The following is a 26,171-nucleotide window of genomic DNA, read 5'->3' on the forward strand; positions in this document are numbered from 1 at the left end:
TTTTCTTGATCTTGATTTTTCTTAAATTTGTTATTTTTGTTGATTATTTGAGTGGTAAATGAGACGTATTTATATGCATTCTTGAAAGATTCCTGTATACAATTTAATAATAGTATATTTTTATTTTTTATCTGGCTAACCCATGATTTTTTTTCTTTATCTTGAAAGATTTTTCATATTAAAATTTATCGTATCCATTTCATATTTTATTTGCGAATATAATTTGTTATTGTTTATCATATCATTTTTCTATTAATATATAGTGAAATTTTACAGTAAAATGCTTTATTTTGTTTTTAAAATTTTAAACTCGATTATGTGAAAAATTAACTATCGTAATATTAATTTTAATATTCTTATTGTTCTATATTTTTTTTAGTTTTCAACAATGAATTCTCTTATTTATATCGCGATACCAAAAAAATAAGAAAAAAAAAAGGATCGCCAAAAGAAAAGAAGTAAATAACAAAATAAAAACATGTTTTATTTGTATACAATATATTTTTTTAATGAATATAGTTTTGAGAATTATATAATGATACTTTTTTTATATATATTTTTATTGTATATGTATGTTTTTCTAATAGATTTGATTTTGCTTATTATATTTAATATATATATTCTTAATTTGGTAGATTAAATATATATATTCTTAATTTGGTAGATTAAGTTCAAATTTTGAGTCTTTTAACTTAAAGAAATACAGTGGGAATTCATACAAAAAATTATAATATATTTTAACATATAAAGGATGTTAATTATCAATTGTATTCTTTTTCTAATTGATTTGGTTTACAATATTACATTCCACTATGCTCTCTCCCTAAAAAAAAAAAAGATGTTAAAAAGATGTTTTATTGGGAGTGGGCACCGAAATTAATGAGGTAGAGTTTTAAAAATTCATTTTTTTTTCCAAGAGAGAGAAACAAAAAAATTGATTTATATTTATTAAATATATTTTAATTTTTTAAATTTATAAAAATAGAAAAATATCAATGGTTAAACATACAAAAATATATATAAAAAATTTAATTAAACACAGTGAGAGTATTTTACGAATTGTTACCTAAAATATTTATAAGAAAAAATTATAAAAATATTTTTATTTCAAGTCGGATATCAAATTAAAAAAAATTATTTAAATAATTTACAATCCTGTACATACGTAGACAATCAGTCATTCGTCCTTTCGATAACCAAGAATCAGTAGGTTCTGCCATGGCCAAAACCTCAAATCCAGATCCATATTTAGGCAAATATAAATAAAACAAACACGTTTACTTAAATTACATCCCGCGAAATTAGTCTTGTTTCATTTGGGTAAACAGTTTAAGAAATATTAGTTTAAATAATTAATTAATTTAATTAGTTTGTGTAATATTTGTGATGCATTGTTATTTTGATTATTTTTATTTAATAAAATATTAAAATAAAAATTGAAATAATCTTTTATGCTCAGTATTATATATTTGATTTTTTTTTTTAATGTTATATCAATTGTAAAGTAGTAATGAATAAAAAATTTGAATTTGAATAGTTCTATGATGTGATATAAATATGTATTGATACGATGTTTTGAAGGTAAAATTGATTTTTAGTATAATATAAAAAATGAAAAATATGTGTTTAATTTGATGTTTTTGGGGAAAAAAATTTGTGTGAATAGTAAAAATTCACACAAATCCTTCAAACAAACATACACTCATTATTTTTATATTATTTACAAAATTTTCTATACTCACATGAAAAAATTTCTTCAAACTATTTCACTAAACAAACAAACCCTAATTAATTTTAATAATCTAAACGTAATTAAAAAATAAAACATAGTGTGATTATATAATTTTTTAATTTAAATAGTATTTTACATACTCCCTCCGTCCCGAAACTAAGTATTTATTTGCTTTTTGCACGTAGTTTAGAAATATTAGTATTATATTGGGACATAGTAGGAATAAAGTAGAAATGACTAAAATAACCTTATTAATATGTGTAATATAAAGGTAATGGCATTTGTATAATATATTGTAAGTTGTAAGGATATTTGTAATGTTAGGTAAAAAGTATAGTTACTAAAAAAGAAAATGAATACTTTGTTATGGGATGGACTAAAATAGAAAAATAGATACTTTGTTATGGAATAGACTAAAATGGAAAAATAAATACTTTGTTATGGAACGGAGGGAGTAATATTTTTCCAAAAATAAATGGGAAGAATGAAAACATAAATTAAATTTAATTATTAATGGCGATAAACGTGATAAACGAATTTTTGAATTTGTTCAATCTTATAAAATACTACCAATCAATGTTTTTAATAATAATATCTTGTTTTCTCAACAGCTGATAGTCAATCAAATATTTCGCATATTCCGTTATCACAATTTAATGTAATACAGAGGAAGGGATCGTCTCCACGGGGATTGTGTGATTCACTCTTTCGTAATCTAATGCAGTAAATAATCGGGGGGAATTTTATTTTATTATCTAATGAAAATAAAACAAGAAAGCAATTAAATTAAAAGAGAACTAGCTATTAAGGAATGTCTGGCTCAAGGATGATGCAGCTATGACACTTGTGTTTTATCATTGATTCAATAAAGTTAGTTCTCATTAAAGTATCAATAAATTGGTTATAATTATCAACAAGCTCTGACAACCAATTTTTCATTACAGTGTAGATAATTAAGGTACGACCGTTAACTACCCCTAATTAAGCAAATAATCCTAGGTGCGCCATAAAAAATATTGTTTAATCGCATTCTAATCTAGAAAAACCCAATTCAAAATAATTACTACTTAAGATGAGCAATTAGATTTGATTGTCTAGCCCTCGGGAATGAACTATTCAACCCGGTTGTCACTTATTCAAGTGTGAATACAATTACGGATATCCTACCTGAATTGACTTTAGATTATCAGACTAATTCAAATATCGGTACCAAAATATTCAATCAATCTAACAATCACTAACGTTATTCTCAGAATTAGACAAATATTGATAATTAAAAATAATTTTTATAAAGAAAATTAAGAATTTCTAAAACAAAAAGAACCAAAACATTAACACCCCTCAAACCAGAAAAATATCTACTTCATAATCAAATAACAAAGAATAAAAGATAAAGATAAAGTCATAGTGGAGAGGGAAAATTTTCTCTGTCGATTTGCTTCTGCGCGATCTATGAGTTTGTCGGTCTTCTTCTCTTCTTCTATTGTGCGTATGTGCTCTGGCGATCCCCTTTTTATTTAATTTTTGCCCTAACTATTTTGTAGCCGAACTTTTGGGCCTTTAATTAAATTCTCGTGTCATGACTAACTTGACTGTGCAATGCTAATTTTTTTTTTCTTTTATTTTTCTCAAAATTCACCAAATTTGTCTTTTTTTTCTTGCATGTCAGAAATAAACAATACGCATCGAAATTACGCAGAATCCAATCAAAATCAATCAAATATCGCATATGATATGTACATAAAACACATGCGATTTCTAACTATCAACACCCGCCCAAGTAAAAAATATATTGCGATTATAAAAAATAATAATAAATAATACGAAATACTTTTTATAAAAGTAAAAAAGTAAAAAAAAAAATCAAATATTCATTACAAAATATCAAATATTTAACTTAAAATAATATACATTTTATATTTTTTTACACAATTTTTCATATCAAACACAAAATATCATACATCTAAAAAACGCTAGGTGATAACAATATATACACTATATACATTTATAAAAACATAAGAATTTTACAAAAAAATTATTTTTTTTTATTGCCAACACATTTCTCATTTCTAACATAAAAAAATATCTAAAACTAAAAATACGAACAAACAAACACACATTTATTTTTTATATTAGTATTAAAAATTAATTTAATATTTTAAAATATCACATTAATACACATTTATATTACTTCAAATAATTATTCTAATTTAAAATATTATTATTCAAAACATCATATTCAATTCTAAAATGTATGGCTCAAATAAAATTTAAAGACAAAAATATTAGTAATAGTAAAATGTAGTTAAGTTTGTTAATTATTGCTTTATTAAGAAATATGACCAATTTGGTGGGACAGTCAAATAAGAAAAACCGGACCAATTTATTAGGACTGAGGGAATAATTCATACTATACCGACAAAAATAACTCAATTAAATTGCTACAAAACAAGAATGTCTTAACTCATGACCATGAGATCATAGATTCAAATCAGCCACACCTCAGGTAACTCAGAGCTCGCTCAAAGAGTAACGACTGCAGTTTACATTTCATAAAAAATGATTTGTTAGTTTAATCACAAACATTTCAAAACATAAAAGAATTTGTTAAGCTACAAAATTCATACAGTTTAAAACCACCGATGCAGCTATCATGCTCGGGGCTTTATCCTCAATAAGTCGAGTTTCATTCTGGACGGAATTCTGAGGATCGAGTAATTTCAGAAACTTGCCAGCCGCAGAAATCTGCTTTCGACAAAGACCATCATTGTTTATCAAGTCCCTGAAATAGAAAGAGTTCTGATCATCTCAATCAATGGAATTGTATTAAGACATCGTGCAAAAAGATGTTATAGTACCCGTTGTCTATGCGGTATCAGTCATTTTTTTAGAGCCACAAAAAGTGCATATACATGTAAAAGACAATGTAATCAAGAAAAGACAATGACTTATTACAGCACTGATGCTTCACGCTACATATATAAATCGACGCACTTGTCTTAATAAAACTTGCGAGTCCCACTGGTTTGGAACTGTAGGTAAGCAAACAACTAATGTGTTCTTGATAAAATAGGGAAAAAATGAGACATTTAACAAGAAATGTGGTATAGAACCCATATCTGTCCAACAAACCAACAGAGGTTGTGGTTCTTTTTACACACATGTTTTGAATAATTCATATTTTACAAGGGATAATTTATAAATTACTGTTTGTTCACTCGATAGTTTTTTGCTGACACAATTTCCGATTAATATTTATAAAAATACAATATATACACATATTAACATAATATAAATAATATATATATATACTATATTACTTATCAAACACAAATAAATTAATAATTCAATACAAAATGTTATTTTTTATATTATCGACACAATTCATTATACTTCACATAAAAAAAAAAATACACCAAAATAAAACACTAAACAGGCACACATATTTACATATTAGTAAGTTTTCTATTGTATAAGTTCAAAAGTAAGTAGCCCGTACTAGTGATAGACAAACATGAATATATATTGTGATTTCACAAGGCTCATTCAGTAATTTAACTTGTATAGAAGAAGTCTTTAATTTAAAGAACATGGAGAATATTGAAAAGAGCATTCTCTCTTTCATCCAGAAATTTATGACATGGCGTGCGAAATATAAAGAGAGAAATGAACTTACACAAGCAATGAAGCTAGCTTTGATGGAGTGCACTTCTTGAAAAGAGCTTCTGGTATTACAGGTGAATCTAGAACGATATTAGGCAACGAGATGTATGGCACTTTTGCTTTGTATTGAAAGAAGTATTCAGTTATGCGATGGGCGCGATACGCAACAACACAAGGTAAACGTGCAAGCTGCAATTCCACTGCAACCGTCCCGGATGTGCACAGTGCTACTTTACTTGCCTGTATATATATAATTGCAAACTGTTAGCCATGAGTATGCTTACAATATTTATTAAAACTGTCTAAAAATGAAGGTTTGTTTACTTGTGTTCAAGTACATGTACATTTTCACAGATGCATCACCCCACCCCCCTCCAAAAAATAAATAAATAAATAAATAAAATCTTTCAAGCACGTATTTTTCATTTAAGATTAGCATATAAAAGAAAAGCATACTCCCTCCGTCCCAATACAATAGTTTTGTTTAACATTTTTGTCCGTCCCAAAACATTAGTCTTATTTCTATAAATAGCCATATCACCATAAAACTACCCCTATTTTTTCATTTTTATTACACAATTGCTACTAATTTTTACACTAATACACTCACAAGGGCAAAAAAGTCTTTTATCCATACTTTTTACCCACTACCAATATAATTATCAATATTCCTTAAATTCCGTACCCAACCCAATTAAGACTATATTTATGGGATGGAGGGAGTATTATGTATTAAAAAACATCATATCCAACAGCCATTCAACAATTTCTGAAGAAAATTTTAGTTTTCCTAAAATAACCCTTAGCACCAAATACGTACAAAACAATATGCTTTATTTCTGTTGGGAATTTTGGCCGTTCGAGGCCTAACACGACAAATCCCTCGATAAATAATTAGTTGGCCCACTTTGTAGCCCGACCCACCAGATCGGTCCAAAGTGTCTTCAGTCTTAAGTTTTAGTTTGATTTCGGTTTAATGTTGTATTGGTTTTATTCGAATTCGCTTCCGTTAATTCATTGTCGTATTTTTGTATACGAGGTTTTATTCGATAAATCCAAAAAGATCCGGAAATAAATTCTCAACAGTGGTATCAGAGCCCGGTTAGATGGTGAAGTGGACTGGGTGGCATTGGGCATTGGTTGTGGTGGTGGGCTCGCCTCGCCCTCGTGACCTGCGGATGTGCCTTGTGTCGAAAGTCTCCTGGCGGTGTTGGGCCGGTTCCAATTGAGGTGGTTAGGCAGCGGGTCTCTTTGTGATAGGCTGTACAAGGTGGGCAGGGAAGGTCCATTGGTTTGAGGGGAGGATTGTTGGGGTGTAAACCCAAGTCCCACATCGGAAGTTATGAAGAAAATTCTACACCTTATAAGTCCCAAGTGAACTCCACTAGTATGAGGCCTTTTGGAGGATATCCAAAAACAAATTCATGCGGGCTCAGCCCAAAACGGACAATATCATACTAGTGTTGAGTTGGCTCAGTCCCAACAGTGGTATCAGAGCCCCGGGTGATCAACTGATTGCGAAATTGAAAGAAAATTTGATTATTATTTGTATTTCAAGACTGTTAAAAACCAACCTATTTTTCTTCTCATTTATATTGACGATATGTTGATTATTAGTCCATGTTTAAAGCTTATTGATCACGTGACTAAGTGTTTATGTGATAATTTTGACATGAAAGTATTGAGTGATACTAAAGTAATTTTGGACATGTGTATCACTAGGGATAGAAAAAATTCAAGACTGTAATTGAATCAGTCTACTTATATTTCGAAAATACTTAAGAAATTTTCTATGAGTGAGGCTAAATCTGTTTCTATTCCTATGGCTTCTAATTTCGTGTTAAGTAGGGATCAATGTCCCAAATCAGAATCTGATTTTGAGTATATGAAACATGTATCATATTCTAATGCAATAGGTTACACAATGTACTTAATGGTTAGCACTAGGCCAGATTTAGCTTATGCTATTAGTTGTTTAAGTAGATATATGTCGAACCTGGTTTAGAACATTGGCATGCATTGAAATGGGTTTTTAGATACATACAATAAATGTTGATCTTGTATTTGGAAAACATACTGAAAATATTAAATTAGAGGGTTTTGTGGATTCGAATTATGCAAATGATAGGGATAGTAGAAAAAGTACTACTTCGTATATTTTTACTTTGTGTGGAACTTGTATAAGTTGAAATCTCAATTGCAACACATTGTTGCACTATCCACTACAGAATCTGAATATGTTGCAATTACTGAAGCTTTAAAAGAAGCATTATGGTTAAAAAGATTAATCAGTGAATTAGGTTATTTACAACATTGTTTTCTCGAATATTAGTCTGGAATCCAATTGTGCAAAAACCTTGTATTTCATGATAGAACCAAACATATTGACGTGCGTTTTCATTTCATACGTGATATTGTATATAAAGGAATTTTAAAATTAAAAAAAATTCCATCAGATATGGGTACTAAAGTTTTGTCTGCAAATAAATTTGTATCTTGTATGAAATACATACATTGTGATACGTTTGGTTAGCCTTATACTACTTAGAGTAGTAGGTAGGCTAAATTTATGTTTTGTTAACATTTTGTTTCTTCTTGTATGCAGGCAAATATATGGGCGATGATGTACCCTTTTACCACTCAAACAAAAAATCAGATGGAGGATTTGTAGGATTTTTTTGATCCAATTAGATCCACCCCAATATATGATACACACACTTAATATCTTATATTGGATGGATCTAATTGGATAAAAAAATCCAACAAATCCCCCACCTGATTTTTTTGTTTGAATGGTAAAGGGATACATCATCGCCCATATATTTGCCTGCATACAAGAAGAAACATAATGTTAACAAAACATTAATTTAGCCTACCTACTACTCTAAGTAGTATAAGGCTAATCAAAGGTATCACAATGTATGTATTTCATACAAAATACAAATTTATTTGCAGACAAAACTTTAGTACTCATATCAGATAAATTATATTCAGATGGAATATTTTCTAATTTTAAAATTTCTTTAGATACAATATCACGTATGAAATGAAAACGCACGTCAATATGTTTGGTTCTATCATGAAATATAGGGGATTCCAGACTGACTATCCGAGAAAATAGTAACAACATGTTGTATATAACCTAATTCACTGATTAATTCTTTTAACCATAATGCTTTTTTTAAAGCTTCAGTAATTGCAACATATTCAGATTCTATAGTGGATAGTGCAACAATGTATTGCAATTGAGATTTCCAACTTATACAAGTTCCACACAAAGTAAAAACATAGGAAGTAGTACTTTTCTTACTATCCCTATCATTTGCATAATTCGAATCCACAAGACCCTCTAATGTAATATTTTCAGTATGTTTTCCAAATACAAGATCAATATTTATTGTATCAACTAAGTATCTAAAAACTCATTTCAATGCATGCCAATGTTCTAAACCAGGGTTCGACATATATCTACTTAAACAACTAATAGCATAAGTTAAATTTGGTCTAGTGCTAACCATTAAGTACATTATGTAACCTACTGCATTAGAATATGGTACATGTTTTATATACTCAAAATCAGATTCTGATTTGGGACATTGATCCCTACTTAACACGAAATTAGAAGTCATAGGAATATAAACAAATTTAGCATCACTCATAGAAAATTTCTTAAGTATTTTCGAAATATAAGTAGACTGATTCAAAAACCGTCTTGAATTTTTTCTATCCCTAGTGATACACATACCCAAAATTACTTTGGCATCACCCAATAGTTTCATGTCAAAATTATTACATAAACACTTAATCACGTGATCAATAAGCTTTAAACATAGACTAATAATCAATATATCATCAACGTAAATGAGAAGATAAATAGGTTGGTTTTTAACAGTCTTGAAATACAAACAATAATAAAATTTTCTTTCAATTTCGCAATCGATTGATCACCCGGGGCTCTGATACCATTGTTGGAACTGGGTCAACTCAACACTAGTATGATATTGTCCGCTTTGAGCTGAGCCCGCACGGATTTGTTTTTGGATATCCTCCAAAAGGCCTCATACTAGTGGAGTTCACTTGGGACTTATAAGGTGTGGAATTTTCTTCACAACTTCCGATGTGGGACTTGGGTTTGCACCCCAACAATCCTCTCCTCAAACCAAGGACCAACCAATGGACCTTCCTTGCCCACCTTGTACCGTTTATCACAAAGGGACCCGCCCACCACCATAACCAATGCCACCCAGTCCACTTCACCATCTAACCGAGCTTTGATACCACTGTTGGGACTGGGTTCAACTCAACACTAGTATGATATTGTCCGCTTTGGGCTGAGCCCGCACGGATTTGTTTTTGAATATCCTCCAAAAGGCCTCATTCTAGTGGAGTTCACTTGGGACTTATAAGGTGTGAAATTTTCTTCACAACTTTCGATGTGGGACTTGGATTTGCATCCCAACAACTCCAATTTCTGAAGGAAAAATAACAAGATTCGATGCCATTATTTGCTTCGGCACATTATATTATGTCGAGGAGGTGTAGCTCAAAAGGTTGAGCACTCCTTGGCATTCTTGAGGTTAGAGGTTCAATCTCCGTAGAGCGCGTGAGTGTGTGGATAAAAAAATATATATATTATGTAATAGTATGACACCCTTAAATATATCTAAAAAGGATATAAATAAATGAGCAGCATAAAATTTGTCGTGCTTGCTTACAAAAAAAAGAGGGAAAGACGGGGCCGAAAATCTAGATGCAGGAAGTTCATTGGTCGGTTCTTAGGTTTTTAAAATAAACTAATTTAGACAAATCTCTAATAAAACAATATTAGCACCCGTGAACATATATACTATTTATATAAACAAATCTGGTTAACAATATATAATTTTGGAATAACTTTTATTCCAAGTTCATAAATATTAAATAGTTTTTTTTTTTCTTCCAATTTCTAAATTTATTTGCAAATTCCAACTACTAATTCCAATTAATTTCAGATTTTGGCCATGGACTTATTTAGATATAAAAAGTAGCATTATTGCAATGATAAAGACTTACACCAAAGGAGTTGTATTTCAATAATGCAGATTCACCTCCAACCATGATAACTGGTATAGGCCACTCATCGACTGCTTTCTTGATATGCTCTTCAACCTGTTTATTGGGTGCCACATGAATAACTGCAGTCAATTCTGAGAAGGTGCCTTTGAGCAGCTCCATAGTGCGTGAATATATTGGAAGCATACGTGTAACTTCTTGCAGTCGGCTTCCAGGAAGCACAGAAATGATTGTTGATCCTTACAATCAAAATTCTACACATGGTTAAGACACAATGAAGTACTGGCTAACATACATCATACTATTCTCTTATAATTCTATCACATTTCAAAGATACATAGAACTCCTATTTGTGAATGTAGACATGTAAGATAAAGAATAGGATATCAAATACAATCATATGCCACAATAACTGAGTAGATACAATGGTGTCATCTTCTACTTATAGAAGAAAATGATTTTAAATCTTTAAATGTATGAAAAGCACAGTTTTACCCAAATCCAAATTTATACAAATTGCAGAAATGTCTTGGTGGAAGAGGGTCATAGACTAATGTAGATGTTACGGTGACACCTTTTCTCTATATCAATTGAACTGCCATTCAGATGTGTAAAATGAGAATAGCAACACAAATGCCCATATGAAAGAAGCTCACAACAACAAAGCAGCAGCACTTTGTCTAAGATGCAAAAATGGTTTAATTGTACCTGAAGATATCCCATTGTTTTCCCGAAATGCATCTCCATTGCCATCAACTCTCCACTCATCTATGCATTTGTTAATCTGCAAAATGAAAAGAGTTAGTCATGAGAAATTATTTAAAAGACCTCATCAGGTCTTTAAAATGTTCTTGATTAAGGTTAACTGCAAAATATCCTTTGTGAAACCTGTAATATTTAACGACACTACTTTAAAAAAATGCCAGCAACCACCTTGCCTTTAAAAAATAAAATAGACATGGAAGTGAAATAACACTCTTGTATAGAAACAAGTGGTTATTTGCAAATTAATTCCACAAAGCAGACAAATCAATAAGTTAAATTTCAGAGGCAGTATTGTGTATGTAACCCTTCTTTATGAGGACAAGAGAAAGCATTAAAGACGTAAAATTGCTACCTTCAGCTCCAATGCATCTTCTAATGTTGGATGTCCCACAAATGTTGCAGCTAATCCATTTGATCTACAGATCGCTGCCTCAAATGGAAGGATACAGAAGACATGATCAACAAACTCAGAAAGACCTTTAAGCCTTGCTTCACCTCCTTTCCATGCCCAGAATGACGGTGCAACATAGTGAAAATGCTGAGGACTGGTCAATTTTTGGTGACTATACAAAGCTGCCAAAATCATTGACACTTGCATAAAAGGAAAGTACGAGGTTATAATAAGATTTTGAAGCAGGAAGAAAAATTTTACAGCGCAATTTCTTCAGGAAACGGAAGGAAAACCCTTTAGAGTCCACTGTTAGCACAACATGTGGCTGGAAAGTAATAGCTGACTCAACAGCCTCTTTCAACTTGACCTAAAAATTTGCAGTTCCAAATTGCATAATACATGATGCATAGAAACATTCTGAGATGTTCAAATACAATTTGATATTGCTTCCTCACCCTGAACTTGTTGAGATGAGGCAGCAACTCCCAGATGCCCATTACTGCGATATCTTCTATTGGAAATATCGAACTTAACCCTTGTTGTGCCATCTTCAATCTGAAGAATTGCAAAGATATAAGACCGTAAAATGATCTTCATTGTTGCAGTATCTACATTGTATGCAGACCGGAAAATGCACCCATTTCAGAGCTGAACTCAATCACTCCACTCCATAGGTATTTAATTTTTAGCACCACAATGTCCATGCCTTCAGAAAAATAAAGCAAACTTTGACACCCACTTCGAGTCTTATCGACCAGGTAAAATATTATTATGATTTTTCTTTGTCGAGAAATAAGTATGGTCTGTTCAGGTGCAGATGGCTAATGAGAATAGGATGATAAAGTAGCATACAAAATTTCATCCACATAACTCAAGCATAAAGTATACATGTTCTGTCCTCTTATAAGTAAGGTTTAGACCGCCCAAAGCATGAGATCTTGAAAAACCTAAAGGAAATTAAACCAATTTTTTAAATTGGAATACAAATACTTCAGTTCAAGTAAATGTTTAGGTTTGCATATGGTAAGATACAGAGGTTTGCGCTCATCATAATAAATTAATTGAAACCATGCAGGAATTGCAATATTTCAAAGGATTTGAAAAACATAGGATATTTACAACATAAGCCACAATTGTGTAAATTGAGCTCATTGTCTACGCATCACCTAGATTAGCAAAATGACAAGTTCATTCCATGTGTATTGTTACAGTAGGGTCACATTTTTCTGACAATTCAAGCTGCTAAGTTCCACTAAATACAGCTAGTCTGCAACTTAAAAAATGATGCATCTCATAGGCTAAGACTTTTAGAATAAGAAATTTCATAACAATTTCATCTACCCTTTTATTCAAGATAGGAACAATCGTGCTATGTAAAGGCTCAACAAACCGTCTGCTTGAGTTCATTTCATGTGTATTGTTGCAGTAGGGTCACATTTTTCTGACAATTCTAGCTAAGTTCCACTAAATACAGCAAGTCTTCAGCTTCAATAATGAAGCATCTCATAGGTTAACACTTTTAGATGAAGCAGTTCCATAGCAATTTCATCTATCCTTTTATTCAAGATAAGAAAAATCATGCTATGTAAAGGCTCAACAAACCGTCGCATGAGCCACAAATGAAGGCATGTACGAAAGAAACAATTCATGAAAATCAATGCTGAGAAAAGTAATATGCCAAATGTTACCCTCCCACACCAGAAAAACGGACAGGGAAAGGAGAAAGTTTCTTCAGAGAGTTCATGAAACGCGACCCAATAATGTCGCCAGAAACCTCTCCAGCAACAACGAAAACTCTGAGCTCCCCATCTCTCGAAGCCCTCTCGAAGCCTGACACATACAACGACCTCTTCGTCACCCGCAAGAAGCTCGATTTCAATCCAGTAGTCCCATTCAACACAGTTCGCAGAAGCATAGTTACTTGTGCTTCCAAACTACCCGATAAAGGGAGGGGGATTAAGGTAGATAAAGATCACTAAATAGAGAAGGTAACAAAGCAATCATTGCGAATTCATCAATCACGCGAGAAGAAAAAGAAATGAAAATACCTGCAATTATGCAAAATGGTAGTCTACTGATCAAATGAATTTATAGCCATTGAGACCCAAAGGGAGATTCTACCGCAAACAGCAGAACCTCGAGAGAGAGAAATAATTCTCCTCCTCCTCATTCGGAATTTGTTCGGAATTTGCGAAATCAAAGCCGATTTTTTAAGAAAAATCAATAGGAATGGAAATCAAATGACAGAAATCCAAATTTTCGAATTTCAAATTAAAAATCCTAATCAAACCAAAAAAAGAATATGCAAACATCCAGTTTTTTTTTTTTTTTTTAATTATTATTACTATTTAAAATTCTTTATTTTATTATTTTTAATTTTATTATAATACTCTCTCCATACGATGAATCAACATTTTTTGTGACACGAAATAAAATTTAATAATATAATAATATTAAGTTATAATATTATATTGGTAATTTTAAATTAATTTAGAATATAAAATTTTTTAAGTTTCATTCGTTTGAATTCAAATATGATTTTAAAAGTTTTTAAACAAATTGTGGTGTATTTAATAATTATATATTTTAAAAATTCATAGATTTTATTATTAAAAAATATAATCAAAATTATATATAGTTAAAATGACAAAATAGTTTGCTTAGATGCTTGAAATCAAAATCATGGGTCTCAATTTTTTTAAAGGTCAAATCAAAATTAAATTTTTAATAATTTTAATTTTACTTTTTTTTTATTTTAATTTCAGTTTGTCGATTTTAGTTAAATAATTATCGATTTTGATTTACATTTATCTTTATTTTTTTTAAAATTATGTTATTTTTAAAATTTTAATTAAAAAAACAGTAATTTTAATGTAATTTTATTTAAAAATGTGTTTTTGGCATAATTGAGTTTAAATTTCCATCAGTCAAAATTTATTTACCATGAGTCCCCAAATAAAAGTTTTGGCTGCAATTCCTACTTTTCATAATTATTTATTCTCTTCCCTTCCTTACAACTCCCCAGAGCCGTACCTTACCAATAATAATAATAAAAAAAAAAAAAACAGAAATTTCTTCGACAGTTTTTCGAGCATAATTATCAAGAAAACACCGGTGGTTGTCCACGCTATTCCAATCTTCAACACCCATTCATTTCCAAGTTGTCGATCTTGAACATCCAACTCTTCCGCCGTCGAACTGTATTTGTTTTATTTTTTCGTATAAATTGAAAGTGATTTTTTTTTTCAGGCGAGGACGTCGCCTCCCTGGCGGCTGCACCATGTATCTGCAAAAAGACAATTGACCTTAGAAATTTCAAAGGTTAGTAACTCAATTTGAAATGAGTAGATTTTAAGTAAGGCATAAAACCAGTTGTTTGATGGGAATTTTTGTGGGAGCATTATGTATAGACGAAATAGTGTAAATTTATTTAGAAAATTTTTGATCGATTGTTTATACACAAAGTAGTGTATTTTCGGTTGTGCGGTTTATAAGAATATGGTTTTTAGTGTTTTTATAGTTAAATTTGTTAGTTTGATAATATAATTGTAGATGGTGAGGCAAAAATATTAATTGTATAGGCTTAATTAGGTCAGATGAAAATGGATGAAAGCAATCAGAAACTGTTAATCACTAGTTCATACCAAACTTGCTTCATGTAAAACTCCAATATATTTCACCTATCCAGAAAAACTATGTGACATTGTTGTGCGATGATGATGTGGCGAATACGTGGAGAATGCATATAATGTTAAATGTACTATTTGTGGACATGAGTGTACGGTTTAGAAGCGAGCAACAAAACATCTCTTTATGTGCAACTAGGCCGTCCGAAGAAACGACGGTATGACTCTCAATAGATAAAACAATCACGAAAATGTGGTAGTTATTATCGTATTAGGCACATCAAAAGAAATTGTAAAGCTGCAGTACTGTAGGCCTTTGGAGGTGTAATTTTTTTTTTAATCCTGAATATCATTTTTGGTGTGTAATTACTTTTGGCATGATTGATGCAATGTAATGTGTAGACCTGTCAAAACGGGTTAGTGGAGCGGATTGACCCACAACCCATACTAACGAGCAAATAAGCGGGTTGTTTGCGGGCCAACTTGCGACGGGACGGATCAAAATTTCATCAGTCCAACCCAACCCACCGGCGGGTGGCGAACTAAGCGGGTTAGCCTACGGGCTTTTTAAAAATATTAAAAGAATATTAATACTATAAATATTTTCGTAATTAATATTTAAAAATAGCTAAAAATAGTTTTATTGTAGAATTTAAAAAATAAATATTTTAAAATAAATAAAAAATATAAAAATGCTCAATTCTAAATATTATTAATTGGTGTATTTAAAAAAATTAATAATATGAAATACTTCATTTTAAAAATAAATCATAATTAATTTTATGAATTTGTAAAATTATAAAATAATAAAATGGAAGACGAACAAAACAAATGATGAAAAATTGAAACAAATAACAATGTTATTAATAACATAGTTAGAGAAAAAAAACAAAGTGTAGACAATATTAATAATTTATTTAAGCTAATGATAATATAAATTTTATTTTATTCGTCTTAACTTATTTATAATGGTATGTTTGTAATTTATAAAAAATTAAAAAATATTTTTATATTAATATTCGATTAGTTTTATTATAATTATTTAATATGACAGAAAAAATAGTAAAAAAACTACATTTAGTTAGACGAGTGAACACTAATTATTATATTTACTTGACCCGCGGGCTAATCCGCCCCACTGCGGGCTAGTCCACCCTCAACCCGCGGCCCATGCGGGTTGGCCCATTTAGGCCCGCATTTTAACGGGCTTAAAAAATCACAACTCAACCCTTCTTAAAAGCAAGGCGGGGCGGGCCAACCCGACGGGCTCAACCCATTTTGACGGCTCTAGTAATGTGGTAGGTAAATATACAATAATAAGATCCCAATTGTATAGAATTGTTGTTGTAATTTAGATATTCTGATGGTACATGAATAGAAACAGCAGGTATGTGACAGTTCTTGTGTGTATATAATAATTAATGACACAGGTTTCAAAAAAAATGAATAGAGGCATACAAATTATCTGGGATGTGTTTATTTTATCTCTCGAAGCACATCTAGTGGTAACGTATTACTGTCCAAACAATGTCAGTGAGGTCTTGATAAATAATAATCGCAGTGGCATAAAGTACACGAACATATTGTGTTGCATCATGTCACATTCGTTAGAAATATACATATGAGGATTAAGTCTTAATTTGTTTCGGAATCTATCAAGGTCCTATGCTAAATCATCACAGACATTAACTAGAGCTATGAAGGTACACAGTTCGAAGACCCTGCCATAAGATTACATTGTTCATTTACACGCAAGATTACAAGAGGTACACAAGTACTAGAATTTTGTACAACATGCAAGTTTGGGGGTATGGCATACCCTTTCTGGATTACTTGTCTACCCAGCTAAGTCATGTACTATGCAAGTATATCCCTCACTGAATATTGTTGCATATGAAACAGTGTAGATTAATACGTAATAGGTCTAACATTTTTCAATTTATGGTAGCAATCATTTACACTAACAATCAACATAATTAAACTTACTCACTTATGACTTGTTTAGCCATATACAAGTGAATGTTGAAATATGATTATACATATATCATACAACTTAACTAGTTATTTATGACTTGTTTAATCATCAATAGTAAATACATATTGGTTATCTTTCCATACACTTCGGGGTGTCTCGGGAAACACTACCATGGTTGAACTCATTCATGATTACCATCATTCAGTAAATATTTTAAGCGAAAAGGTCAGTTTTTTAGCCACAGGTTACCAAGGCATATGTAATCGTAACTGAAGTATATTTGATTGTTATTGTAGGTACGTAATATCTTATCTAGGGTATCTACATTTATGATTCCGGAATGTAACCATGTGATCCGACTACAAACCTTGATGTAGGAGGTATAAATAATGATTTCGTAGGCATTAAATTTGTAGTACCAGGTATCCTCAAATATAGTTTATTTTAGTCAATCTCACAATGTGTAAACTCGGTGAAAACACTTCCTCTCTCAACCCTGGTGGACCGAAGATTGTTTTGTGTGCTACATTGTATATTACTGGATAATAGGTCCAATAACCAATCAATCCATGAAAGCAGTGATATATGAGTAACAATCAGCATAACTTACCCTAGTCGCTTATGACTTGTTTAACAATCTATAGTAAACATGTGTTAGTTACCGTTGCATACACTTTGGGGTATCGCAAGAAAATAATCGTGATTAATTTATCCATGCTTACCAATATCAATTGAAAATTTTGAATCGAGAATGGCCTGTTTCCGAACCATAGATAACCAAGGTGTAGATACATGTTACTGAAGCATCTGAAATTATATTGCAGGTACGTAATCACAGCTTTGGGGGTATACAATCTTGTGTTAATTGGTGGTTCCAATTAGAATTTCATATGAGGCAACAAGTTTCCTTGAATTACATCGTGAGCACTTCTCCTATCAATAGGGGTATATACGTAAATGTTAAGTTGGTACACATGTTGTTACTGAAAGTATTTGTGGAAAATCAATCTATTATATTGTAATGTATACAAAACTAATATGTGTTTAAGTATCAATAACGAATGCGTAACTATTATATGTATAGTTACAAGCATTCTTCAATATGGTCGATATAAGTCAATTCCTCGATGATGGAGGCAATTAAGGTACTCCGTGGGAGCACTCTCTCTATGAGCGAGGGTATGTGCAATAGTCTTAAGTCAGTATATGTGTTATTGTTGGAATTATTGATATGAACATGAGTAATCATTACATGGCTAGAGAATAACCATAAACTACATACCACTACTCTGTTCTTCTCATTCACTACACTCCTAATAAATATTGTTGACATGCTGCTCTCCACGCATAGTCACTGATACAAGTGAGGTCATCAACATAACCCAAAAGAAAATTTGGGACACAATAGTTTGTTGTTACAAATAAAATATTACAAATATATATATATATATAAGCGAGCAACGTCAGAATCAGCTAGAGGCTCCCGCCCCTATGCTAGAGCCTCTTTCAACTTCTCCAAAATCTCGAACCGAGGTAGGGAGAGTGGCTTCCCTTAAAAATATGGACAAAACTCTCGCATTGAACGATGACATTCCGTAATGTACACTCATTTCCAATATAGTACGAGCACCACGTAAAATTCTTTCATAGAAAACAACAACTTTAAGTCCGTGCAAATAGTAAAGGCCATGTTGTCCGGCTAATAACTATTGACCCAATCCAGTAATCGATGCCACATGAGTCTCATTTTTGGACAATCGAGAAAGTGTCTAAACGGAGTCCTTTTTATTTCATTAATATGAAAATCTAACATTTCCTTCTTAAGCTTTTCCATCTTATTATAAAAGTGAGGAATGACAAACGGGCTAACCACAAATTTATTCTCCTTTTCCATTCTGTGAAAAAATAAATATCAGTCCGTAACAGTGGTATCACAAAATACTTTATAGGTTTATCAAGTATACGTGAGAGCCCATCAAAACACAACTCAGGTACATATATAACCTTCGTAAGTATATCAAATAGCATACTAGGTTTAAAAGATGCAATTATAGGTACATAATAATATCATAACTGATTCTTAGCCGATTTAATTTGTAACACAATATTGACCCATACATGATTAATATTCTTAAAACAACCAACCAACATGTAAAAGTAAACAATCGTAGTCAAATTGAACTCATCTTCCCATAGAACCTTTCGGAAATGTACAATGTGAAACCCTAAACACACGACTATGCTTAAGCACATATTCCGGAAAACAAGGATTTCTTGTAGACAAGCGGAGGCATACCATATAGCAGCCGAAGTTTAAACTGCAATTGAACACACAATCTAGGGTTAAAATAAAATAAAAATTTTAGGAAGAATAAAATAAAATTTATTTCTTCACGTTGCATCAGAGTGATGGGCTCGCTTCCAACTTCTTCTTCGACATGTTTTTCAGTTCGTCGGACAATGAGTGAAAATAAGAACAATCGACAGCGGGTGGAAATTGTGAAAATTCAGTAAAATTTTATTTGCGAATGAAAATTGTGAGTATTGATTTTTCTTCACCCCACTATCTTATATCTTGTCAACAAGTTTATAACTGTTCTTCATTTTTTATTTTTTATTTTTTTACAAAATACATGTATATAACAAGCATAGGTATATATTTAGAGTTATGAGTATATATAATAGTTATATGGGTATATATATATAACATCGAAGTATTACTTATTTTTTAATATTTAAAAATTAAAATAAAGACAAAAATATAAATAGGGAGTTTATACAAATCAAGTAAAAAAAATAGGACCGCAAATCAATTTATTATAAAAAAAGGACTGAATATTAACTTATTATGTGTCAGAGATATTTAAAATCACCCCTATATTTTTTTTGTGTAAAAAATTATATAAAAAATAATAATAACAATTAAATAGGCTGCTATAAAAAAAATAATCACCTTAAATAATAATATAATAAATTCGATCAAAATAATAATATAAAAAATATAAATTTAAAATTATTTTTATTATTGAAATAAAAATAAAAATAAGAATAATAATATTAATAAATATATTTTTTTGACAATTAATGTATTTTAAATATTTTTATTGAATATTTGAATTATATATATATACACATAAGTATACTCCATCTATTTAAAATTATATCAATTAATAAAAAAAATATTAAGTAACAAATTTATAAATTTTAATAAAATTCAAATAAATCAACAAATAATTCAATAAAATCTATGAAGAGCATTGTGCTGAATGTCCTTAATGTTTATCCGTAATTTAAAAACAAAACAGGCTCTCTTCTACTTCTGACCCTTCTCCTTCTCTAGTTTCGTTGCCCTTTCACCCCCGCATCATCGCCGCCGTCTCTCTCTCTTACCGCCGCCACGGTTCACCATCTCCCTCCTTCTTTGGCAGGAAGACTCCAATTCCAACGGTGAGCATTCTCCCCAATTCTCTCTCTTTCTGTCTTCTTTCGGTCGGGGCTGTTGTTCTTCGATTGTGTGATATCGCTGCTCGACGGTTCTCGGCCCTAAGTGAGTTATTCGATTTCCGTTTGGGCTATTTAATAGATAACTTGGATTTGATTGTGGTTGAACAATGTAGTATCTCGCTTTTGCCCGATTCCGGTGGTTGATTTAAAATACCTGTCTATTGCTGTTTCACTTGAACTTTTTTTGTTTTGATTAATTGAAGTTGGGAACGATGGATCTCTATTCTTTTTGGTTGGTTGGTTCGTGATTGGGGCCGTACGGGCTGGCTATCATTGATTCTCAATTCCAGGAGTTTCTTGACGTGTGTTAAATATAAAAAAAGGGGAAATTAGTTTGGCGTATGAGATGATGATGGCTACCAATGCTGCAGTGCAGCCTCTGCACTATGCGCTTTCTAATCATATTTCGAATTACAAATTTTCTGCAGGGAGGATTTAATGGCGTCAGACATGAAGGGTTTCTACAGGCAAAAGAAGAAATCCGGCATATCCAAGTCGAATTCATCAAAAAAATCATCCAAGTCAAAGAATTCAGCCGCCCAGCCTCCTGCTCTCTTCGCCCATGGTTCTCTTGATCTTCAAGGTCCTCTCTGTCCTTATTTTAGATATATATATATATATATTTTCCTGTTTTGTTTATTTCAATGGATAGGATAAAAATCTTGTAGAACTATTTCATCGAATACTCTGCCTCAGTATGTAGTTAGGGCCAAATAAAATACGTGTGCGAATGCATTCTGTCTTTTGTAGAAAATTCATTGTGGAAACTACTGCCGGATACTGACATTCTTGTCGCAATCAATAAACAAAAAAGTGGTTGAAAAAGAAAAACCATGGATGTTCAATTTCATTTTCAGGTGTTAGCTGTAATAATAATCAACTTAGTCTCCCGCGTGATTTAGACAATTAGAATTGACACGATTGAGCTATTTAATGATTTCTTCATGTGACTTAATTTGTCTTTTACACTTGATTCTGGTGAGGTTCTTCGTGTTCGCATTGTCAATTTCAGCTCCTAACTTTAACATGTAATCATAGAATGCAATCTATTTTTACTTGATAGAATAGTGATGATCAATTCTGTATTTATATGTGAATTTAGCCGATATAGGGTATTATCAAGTGTACATTTATAACTCTTAATACCCATACTGTATTGTGAAGTTTTAGGCGGTTATTAGGAGCTTTTGTGTGATTTCCATGCCAAGAATAAGCATATAAACGAATATGTGTGCTATTTTTACAGTAGTTTATTTTTGTTTGTTTGACTTCGACACAGATGACTATGATGCCAACGAGGAGGTTTTACGTCAATTTGACATGAACATGGCTTATGGGCCGTGCTTAGGAATGAGCAGACTCGAGCGATTGGAACGTGCCAAGACCTTAGGCTTACACCCTCCTAAGGAAGTCGAAAATTTGCTTAGAGCAACCAAAGTAAATGCTCAATGTTTGTGGGATGGCCGTGTGTAGCAATTGTTGGGGCATTGAACTTTTTGATTAGGATGACGCCATTTAAGGTGTGTTTTCTAAAGTTAACTCAGACAACGTAGTAACGAGTAACGTAACCTTTGCTTAATTTGTGTTTGGCTTACAAACTGCTTTGTCTAACTACCATCATGTGTTTACTGCTTCCTTGTAATATATGGCCTTCATTTTGCTTCTTTGGTGTTTCTTGTTTTCTTCAGTTCCCTTTTATTTGGCTTCTATGGCGTTTCTTGTTTTATTTAGTTCCCTTGTACAATCATTATCCCCAAATTGTTTCTAGAAATTCTTGACTACTCACAATCACTGGAAATTTTATAGAAAGGGAATAGTTACAGTGACAATATGTCTTTATTTGAGAGAGAGTGAATATGAAAGTTGTTTATTGAAACCTCTTATAACATATTAGCGTCTAGATGATGTCACGCTGTTGGGAAAAATGGAAAGGAAAAAAGTATATGAGAATATGTAAGAACCCACGGTGAATCTAAGAAAATAGATGTAAAGTGTGGTCACACCTAAATGACTGAATTTGTTGCAGTCTTTGTCCCTAGTAACGTATTTTCATAAAAAAACACAGACAATGGTATAATAATAGAAGTCAAAAAGTGAGGATAGCCTCAATAAAACTTGGTGTGAGCGACGCCCATTCCAAGCTTTTTTATAATGTTGCTTGTCTTCCCACTTTTTGGCTTCGATAAATATTCCATTGTATAACATATTTATTTTAAACAAGAATTATGATTAAATTAATAGATATAATTATTAAAAAAATATATAAATATTAAATAAAATTTTTATACACCAAAATATAAATATAATATTTTAATAAAATAAAATCTTATAAATTATTGATATATTATATAAAAGAAAACTTACCTAGGCCCAAGAAGGATTGCTCCCTGCAGGATTTCCTTTGTCAAAATTTATTTTTTATTTTTTGAAAAACTGGTGATGTGGGCTTTGTGGGTGCTCTAACCTCAAAGAATCATGTACTTTGTTCCCCTAAAACTTTTCTTCATAATTTTTTTTTGCACAAAAATAATAAAATCATGAAAATAAAAATATAGACACTGAAATTTTTACATGAAAACCACTTGTAAAAAAAAAAAAAAACATAAGATTTGTCACACGACCAAAATAAAGTTTCATTATATCAATCGTACAATTGAAAATAACTTCAATCACAATTTATTAAAAAAAAAAAAAATCTCAACTATAAGTTATTAAAAAAAAAAAAAAAACTCAAATCACAAGTTATTACAAGATTCCACAACAAATCAAATTTTAATTGCAAAAGATTTCTCAATAATAAAATAACTCATTCCAAAATATCAAAGGTGTGTTTGTTTGGAGGATTGAATTTAAATCCAACTATTCATTCAATTTTTTTTTCCCAAAAACATCAAATCAAACACCTATTTTTTATTTTTTATATAATACTAAAAATAAAATTTACATTCAAAATATCACATCAATACTTATTTATATCACATCATACAACTATTCAAATTGAAATTTTTTACTATTCAAATCCCAATACAAAATCCAAAGCCCCAAACAAACACAACCTAACAAGATTTAAAAGAATCCATATAAATAAATTTTTTAAGATTCAATGATACCTTAAAAAATTTAAGATGATAGAAAATTGTTGATAGGAACCAAATTAAAGGAATCCTCCATTGCTATTGATTTTCGTGTTGATTAAAATTGTGGCTCCATTTGTTCTCTTCAAAAGTCAACCATGCAATAATGAAATTAAGACACAAAATAAACATATGGGCTATAAAGATATGGGCTCATAACTTTTGAGTTTTAATAAATTGTTGGGCTATAACACGTAAAAGAAACCCAATCTAACATATATATATATAAGGACTAAGTATGAAATAAACATATGATGAAAGAGTTATTAAGAGTGACTAATAGATAATAAATACTATTCATAACGTGAAGAATAGTAGATAGCTAGATAATTGATTAATTGTAAATTTCAAGATCCACAAATTCTTAGATAAAATTTCATTCAATAATGGCAAAGTATTGCTCAAATTTCTAGTTTGATAAAAAATTCGTAAATCGCTCTCTCACACGACTCGCATATATATATATATTAAATAAATATCGAAGCCAAAGTTTTGCCGCATGAAATTCTAGCTTTGCTCATGTACTTTATCGATATTTTCAGCCTGTCACAATCTTCTTCGTTTGACTAATGTGCCCTGCCTTGGAAGCTACGCATGGTTTCTTTTTCACGTGTATGAAATCAATTCAGCATTCAGCGACGCGTGATGAGAACAACATTTTTTTGATCGGATGCTGACGAAGACACCGTCAAATCATTATTCCCTCTTCCGACACCGCTTCCACCTACACTTTTACATGGGTTATTCGATGATCATTCTAGACCACCATTAATCATTCTATTCCTAGCTTCGTTTATAGTTTTGAGTATTTTCTTGGTCCATTTATGGTTCGTTTTACACTTTTTGCTACGTATTCCTTTTGTCCTGAATAATTCTTCTTCCTCATAATTGACATTCCCAGGACTCGATCCTAGAATGTTGGACTACTTTTTATATGTCGATTTTTCTGCCGGCATATTTTGCCAATTTTTGTGATCGTTAAGGGATGGCTACGAATCCAGTGATGCCCACACCCTTATTCCGTCATTAACGTTGCTTCCACCTAAACCTATAGCTGGGTCATCCGATGATCATACTATCCAACGTTGATCGTCCTATGCAAAGTTGGTTTTGTTTTATGAGTTTTACATTTACTTTCTATCCTATGACAAGGTTCGACACTATTAATTGATCTTCGTCATATTTTCTGTTCACAGGACGCGATCCTTGAGTGTTGGGCTGCTGCTTATGCAACACTTTTGTTGCCGGCCATATTTTCTTCATCTCTGTGCTTGTTGAGGGGGTGGAGGGTGGAAATCTTGTGTCATCCACACCCTTCTTCCGTCCTCAACGCCGCTTCCACGTAAAGCTTCAGATAGGCCATCTGATGATCATACTACGCCAAGGTTGATAATCCTATGCCAAAGTTTGTTTATATTTATAGATTCGTCACTTTAGTTGGATCCTATGGCAAGGTTGGGAATTACTAGGACGATTCATTATACGCTAATGGCCATTGCTCAGTTTATGTCTCTATCCTTAATGCAATTGTGTTCTTAGAAATGATCTGTTAAACCATCCAAAACCCATACTAGACACGTTTTGAATAGACAAAGTGTATTCACTTTGTCCTCCATGGTGCACATATTCATGCAACATTTGGTATGGGCACTATCTTGATATCACATTGTATCTTATTGTCAAGAGCCCGTGCAAGTATTTAAGTAGCTACATGCAACTGTTCTATCTGTTTTTCATACAGTAGTTCAAATAGTTGTTCATCATTTGTTCCATGCAGAGTCACCGGTAATTCCGGCCAATGTTGAAAGTCAAAGCAAATAAGATAGACCTGAGGTTGCTGTGGATAATGAAGTAGATACTACTGTGTTAGTTCATAGCCCTCTTTCCTTTACACATTCGATTTGATTATAGTACTTTTTCATATCCAGAGTATTTAACCATCGTTGTCTTGTTGACAATGGAAGGCTGCATAAAGTACTACTGCTTAAGAGAATGCTGATCCAAGTCAACAAGTGTTTTTTCGGAGGTCATTTAGTCATTTTTTCTGGCCTATAAGGTATTTGTTGTTTATGAAACCCATAGTTTAGCCTTTTTTGGAAAAGAATTCATTTGGTAAACCTATGTATGTGTAGAATGTTGCTTCAGAATACGCTCTTTTTGCCCCTAATGTTTTGCTAAATAAAGTTAAATCTAAATAAAGTTAAATCTATTTTGAAGTTAAATCCATGTTTTGGCAACTGATTTAGCTTAATTTGATCTAGGTCAATTACCTCATTCAATTATGATGATTTTGAAAAATCCTTTAACTAATAAGCATCACATAGAGAGC

At 31.5% G+C, this 26,171-nt stretch overlaps 2 protein-coding genes across 9 annotated transcripts; one reads left to right on the top strand and one right to left on the bottom strand.

The window, feature by feature from the left end:
• Nucleotides 1-4,108: 4,108 nt before the first annotated feature.
• Nucleotides 4,109-13,825, bottom strand: LOC127251306 (probable lipid-A-disaccharide synthase, mitochondrial). 7 transcript variants are annotated; one of them, XM_051274962.1, is made up of 10 exons: nucleotides 13,652-13,824; nucleotides 13,292-13,537; nucleotides 12,059-12,158; nucleotides 11,865-11,970; nucleotides 11,565-11,785; nucleotides 11,156-11,231; nucleotides 10,448-10,686; nucleotides 5,409-5,635; nucleotides 4,360-4,514; nucleotides 4,109-4,268 (listed from the first exon to the last, which is right to left on the bottom strand). In XM_051274962.1, exons 2-10 carry the CDS (start codon nucleotides 13,516-13,518, stop codon nucleotides 4,255-4,257), a joined length of 1,365 nt encoding a protein of 454 aa, XP_051130919.1. In that variant the 5' UTR covers nucleotides 13,519-13,537; nucleotides 13,652-13,824; the 3' UTR covers nucleotides 4,109-4,254. The 7 variants fall into 7 exon arrangements, with proteins under 7 accessions (XP_051130919.1, XP_051130920.1, XP_051130918.1 ...); XM_051274963.1 differs by having other exon boundaries at nucleotides 4,109-4,514; nucleotides 13,358-13,537; nucleotides 13,652-13,825; XM_051274961.1 differs by having other exon boundaries at nucleotides 4,110-4,514; nucleotides 13,292-13,578.
• Nucleotides 13,826-20,483: 6,658 nt separating this feature from the next.
• Nucleotides 20,484-22,372, top strand: LOC127251199 (uncharacterized). Of its 2 annotated transcripts, none has more exons than XM_051274794.1 (3): nucleotides 20,484-20,751; nucleotides 21,137-21,291; nucleotides 21,988-22,372. In XM_051274794.1, exons 2-3 carry the CDS (start codon nucleotides 21,147-21,149, stop codon nucleotides 22,179-22,181), a joined length of 339 nt encoding a protein of 112 aa, XP_051130751.1. In that variant the 5' UTR covers nucleotides 20,484-20,751; nucleotides 21,137-21,146; the 3' UTR covers nucleotides 22,182-22,372. The 2 variants fall into 2 exon arrangements, with proteins under 2 accessions (XP_051130751.1, XP_051130750.1); XM_051274793.1 differs by having other exon boundaries at nucleotides 20,484-20,651.
• The last annotated feature ends 3,799 nt before the right edge of the window (nucleotides 22,373-26,171 follow it).

This window comes from Andrographis paniculata, unplaced genomic scaffold, assembly GCF_009805555.1.
Source record: "Andrographis paniculata isolate CXL003 unplaced genomic scaffold, ASM980555v1 Contig43END, whole genome shotgun sequence".
NCBI lineage: Eukaryota > Viridiplantae > Streptophyta > Magnoliopsida > Lamiales > Acanthaceae > Andrographis > Andrographis paniculata.

Coding starts and splice junctions, on each gene's coding strand:
- LOC127251306 (XM_051274961.1), bottom strand. CDS start 13,518: ATGCTTCTGCGAACTGTGTTGAATGGGACTACTGGATTGAAATCGAGC. Junction 11,971..12,058: donor CTCATCTCAACAAGTTCAGG/GTGAGGAAGCAA, acceptor GCAAATTTTTAG/GTCAAGTTGAAAGAGGCTGT. Junction 10,687..11,155: donor AAACAATGGGATATCTTCAG/GTACAATTAAAC, acceptor TTTGATTGTAAG/GATCAACAATCATTTCTGTG.
- LOC127251199 (XM_051274794.1), top strand. CDS start 21,147: ATGGCGTCAGACATGAAGGGTTTCTACAGGCAAAAGAAGAAATCCGGC. Junction 21,292..21,987: donor TGGTTCTCTTGATCTTCAAG/GTCCTCTCTGTC, acceptor ACTTCGACACAG/ATGACTATGATGCCAACGAG.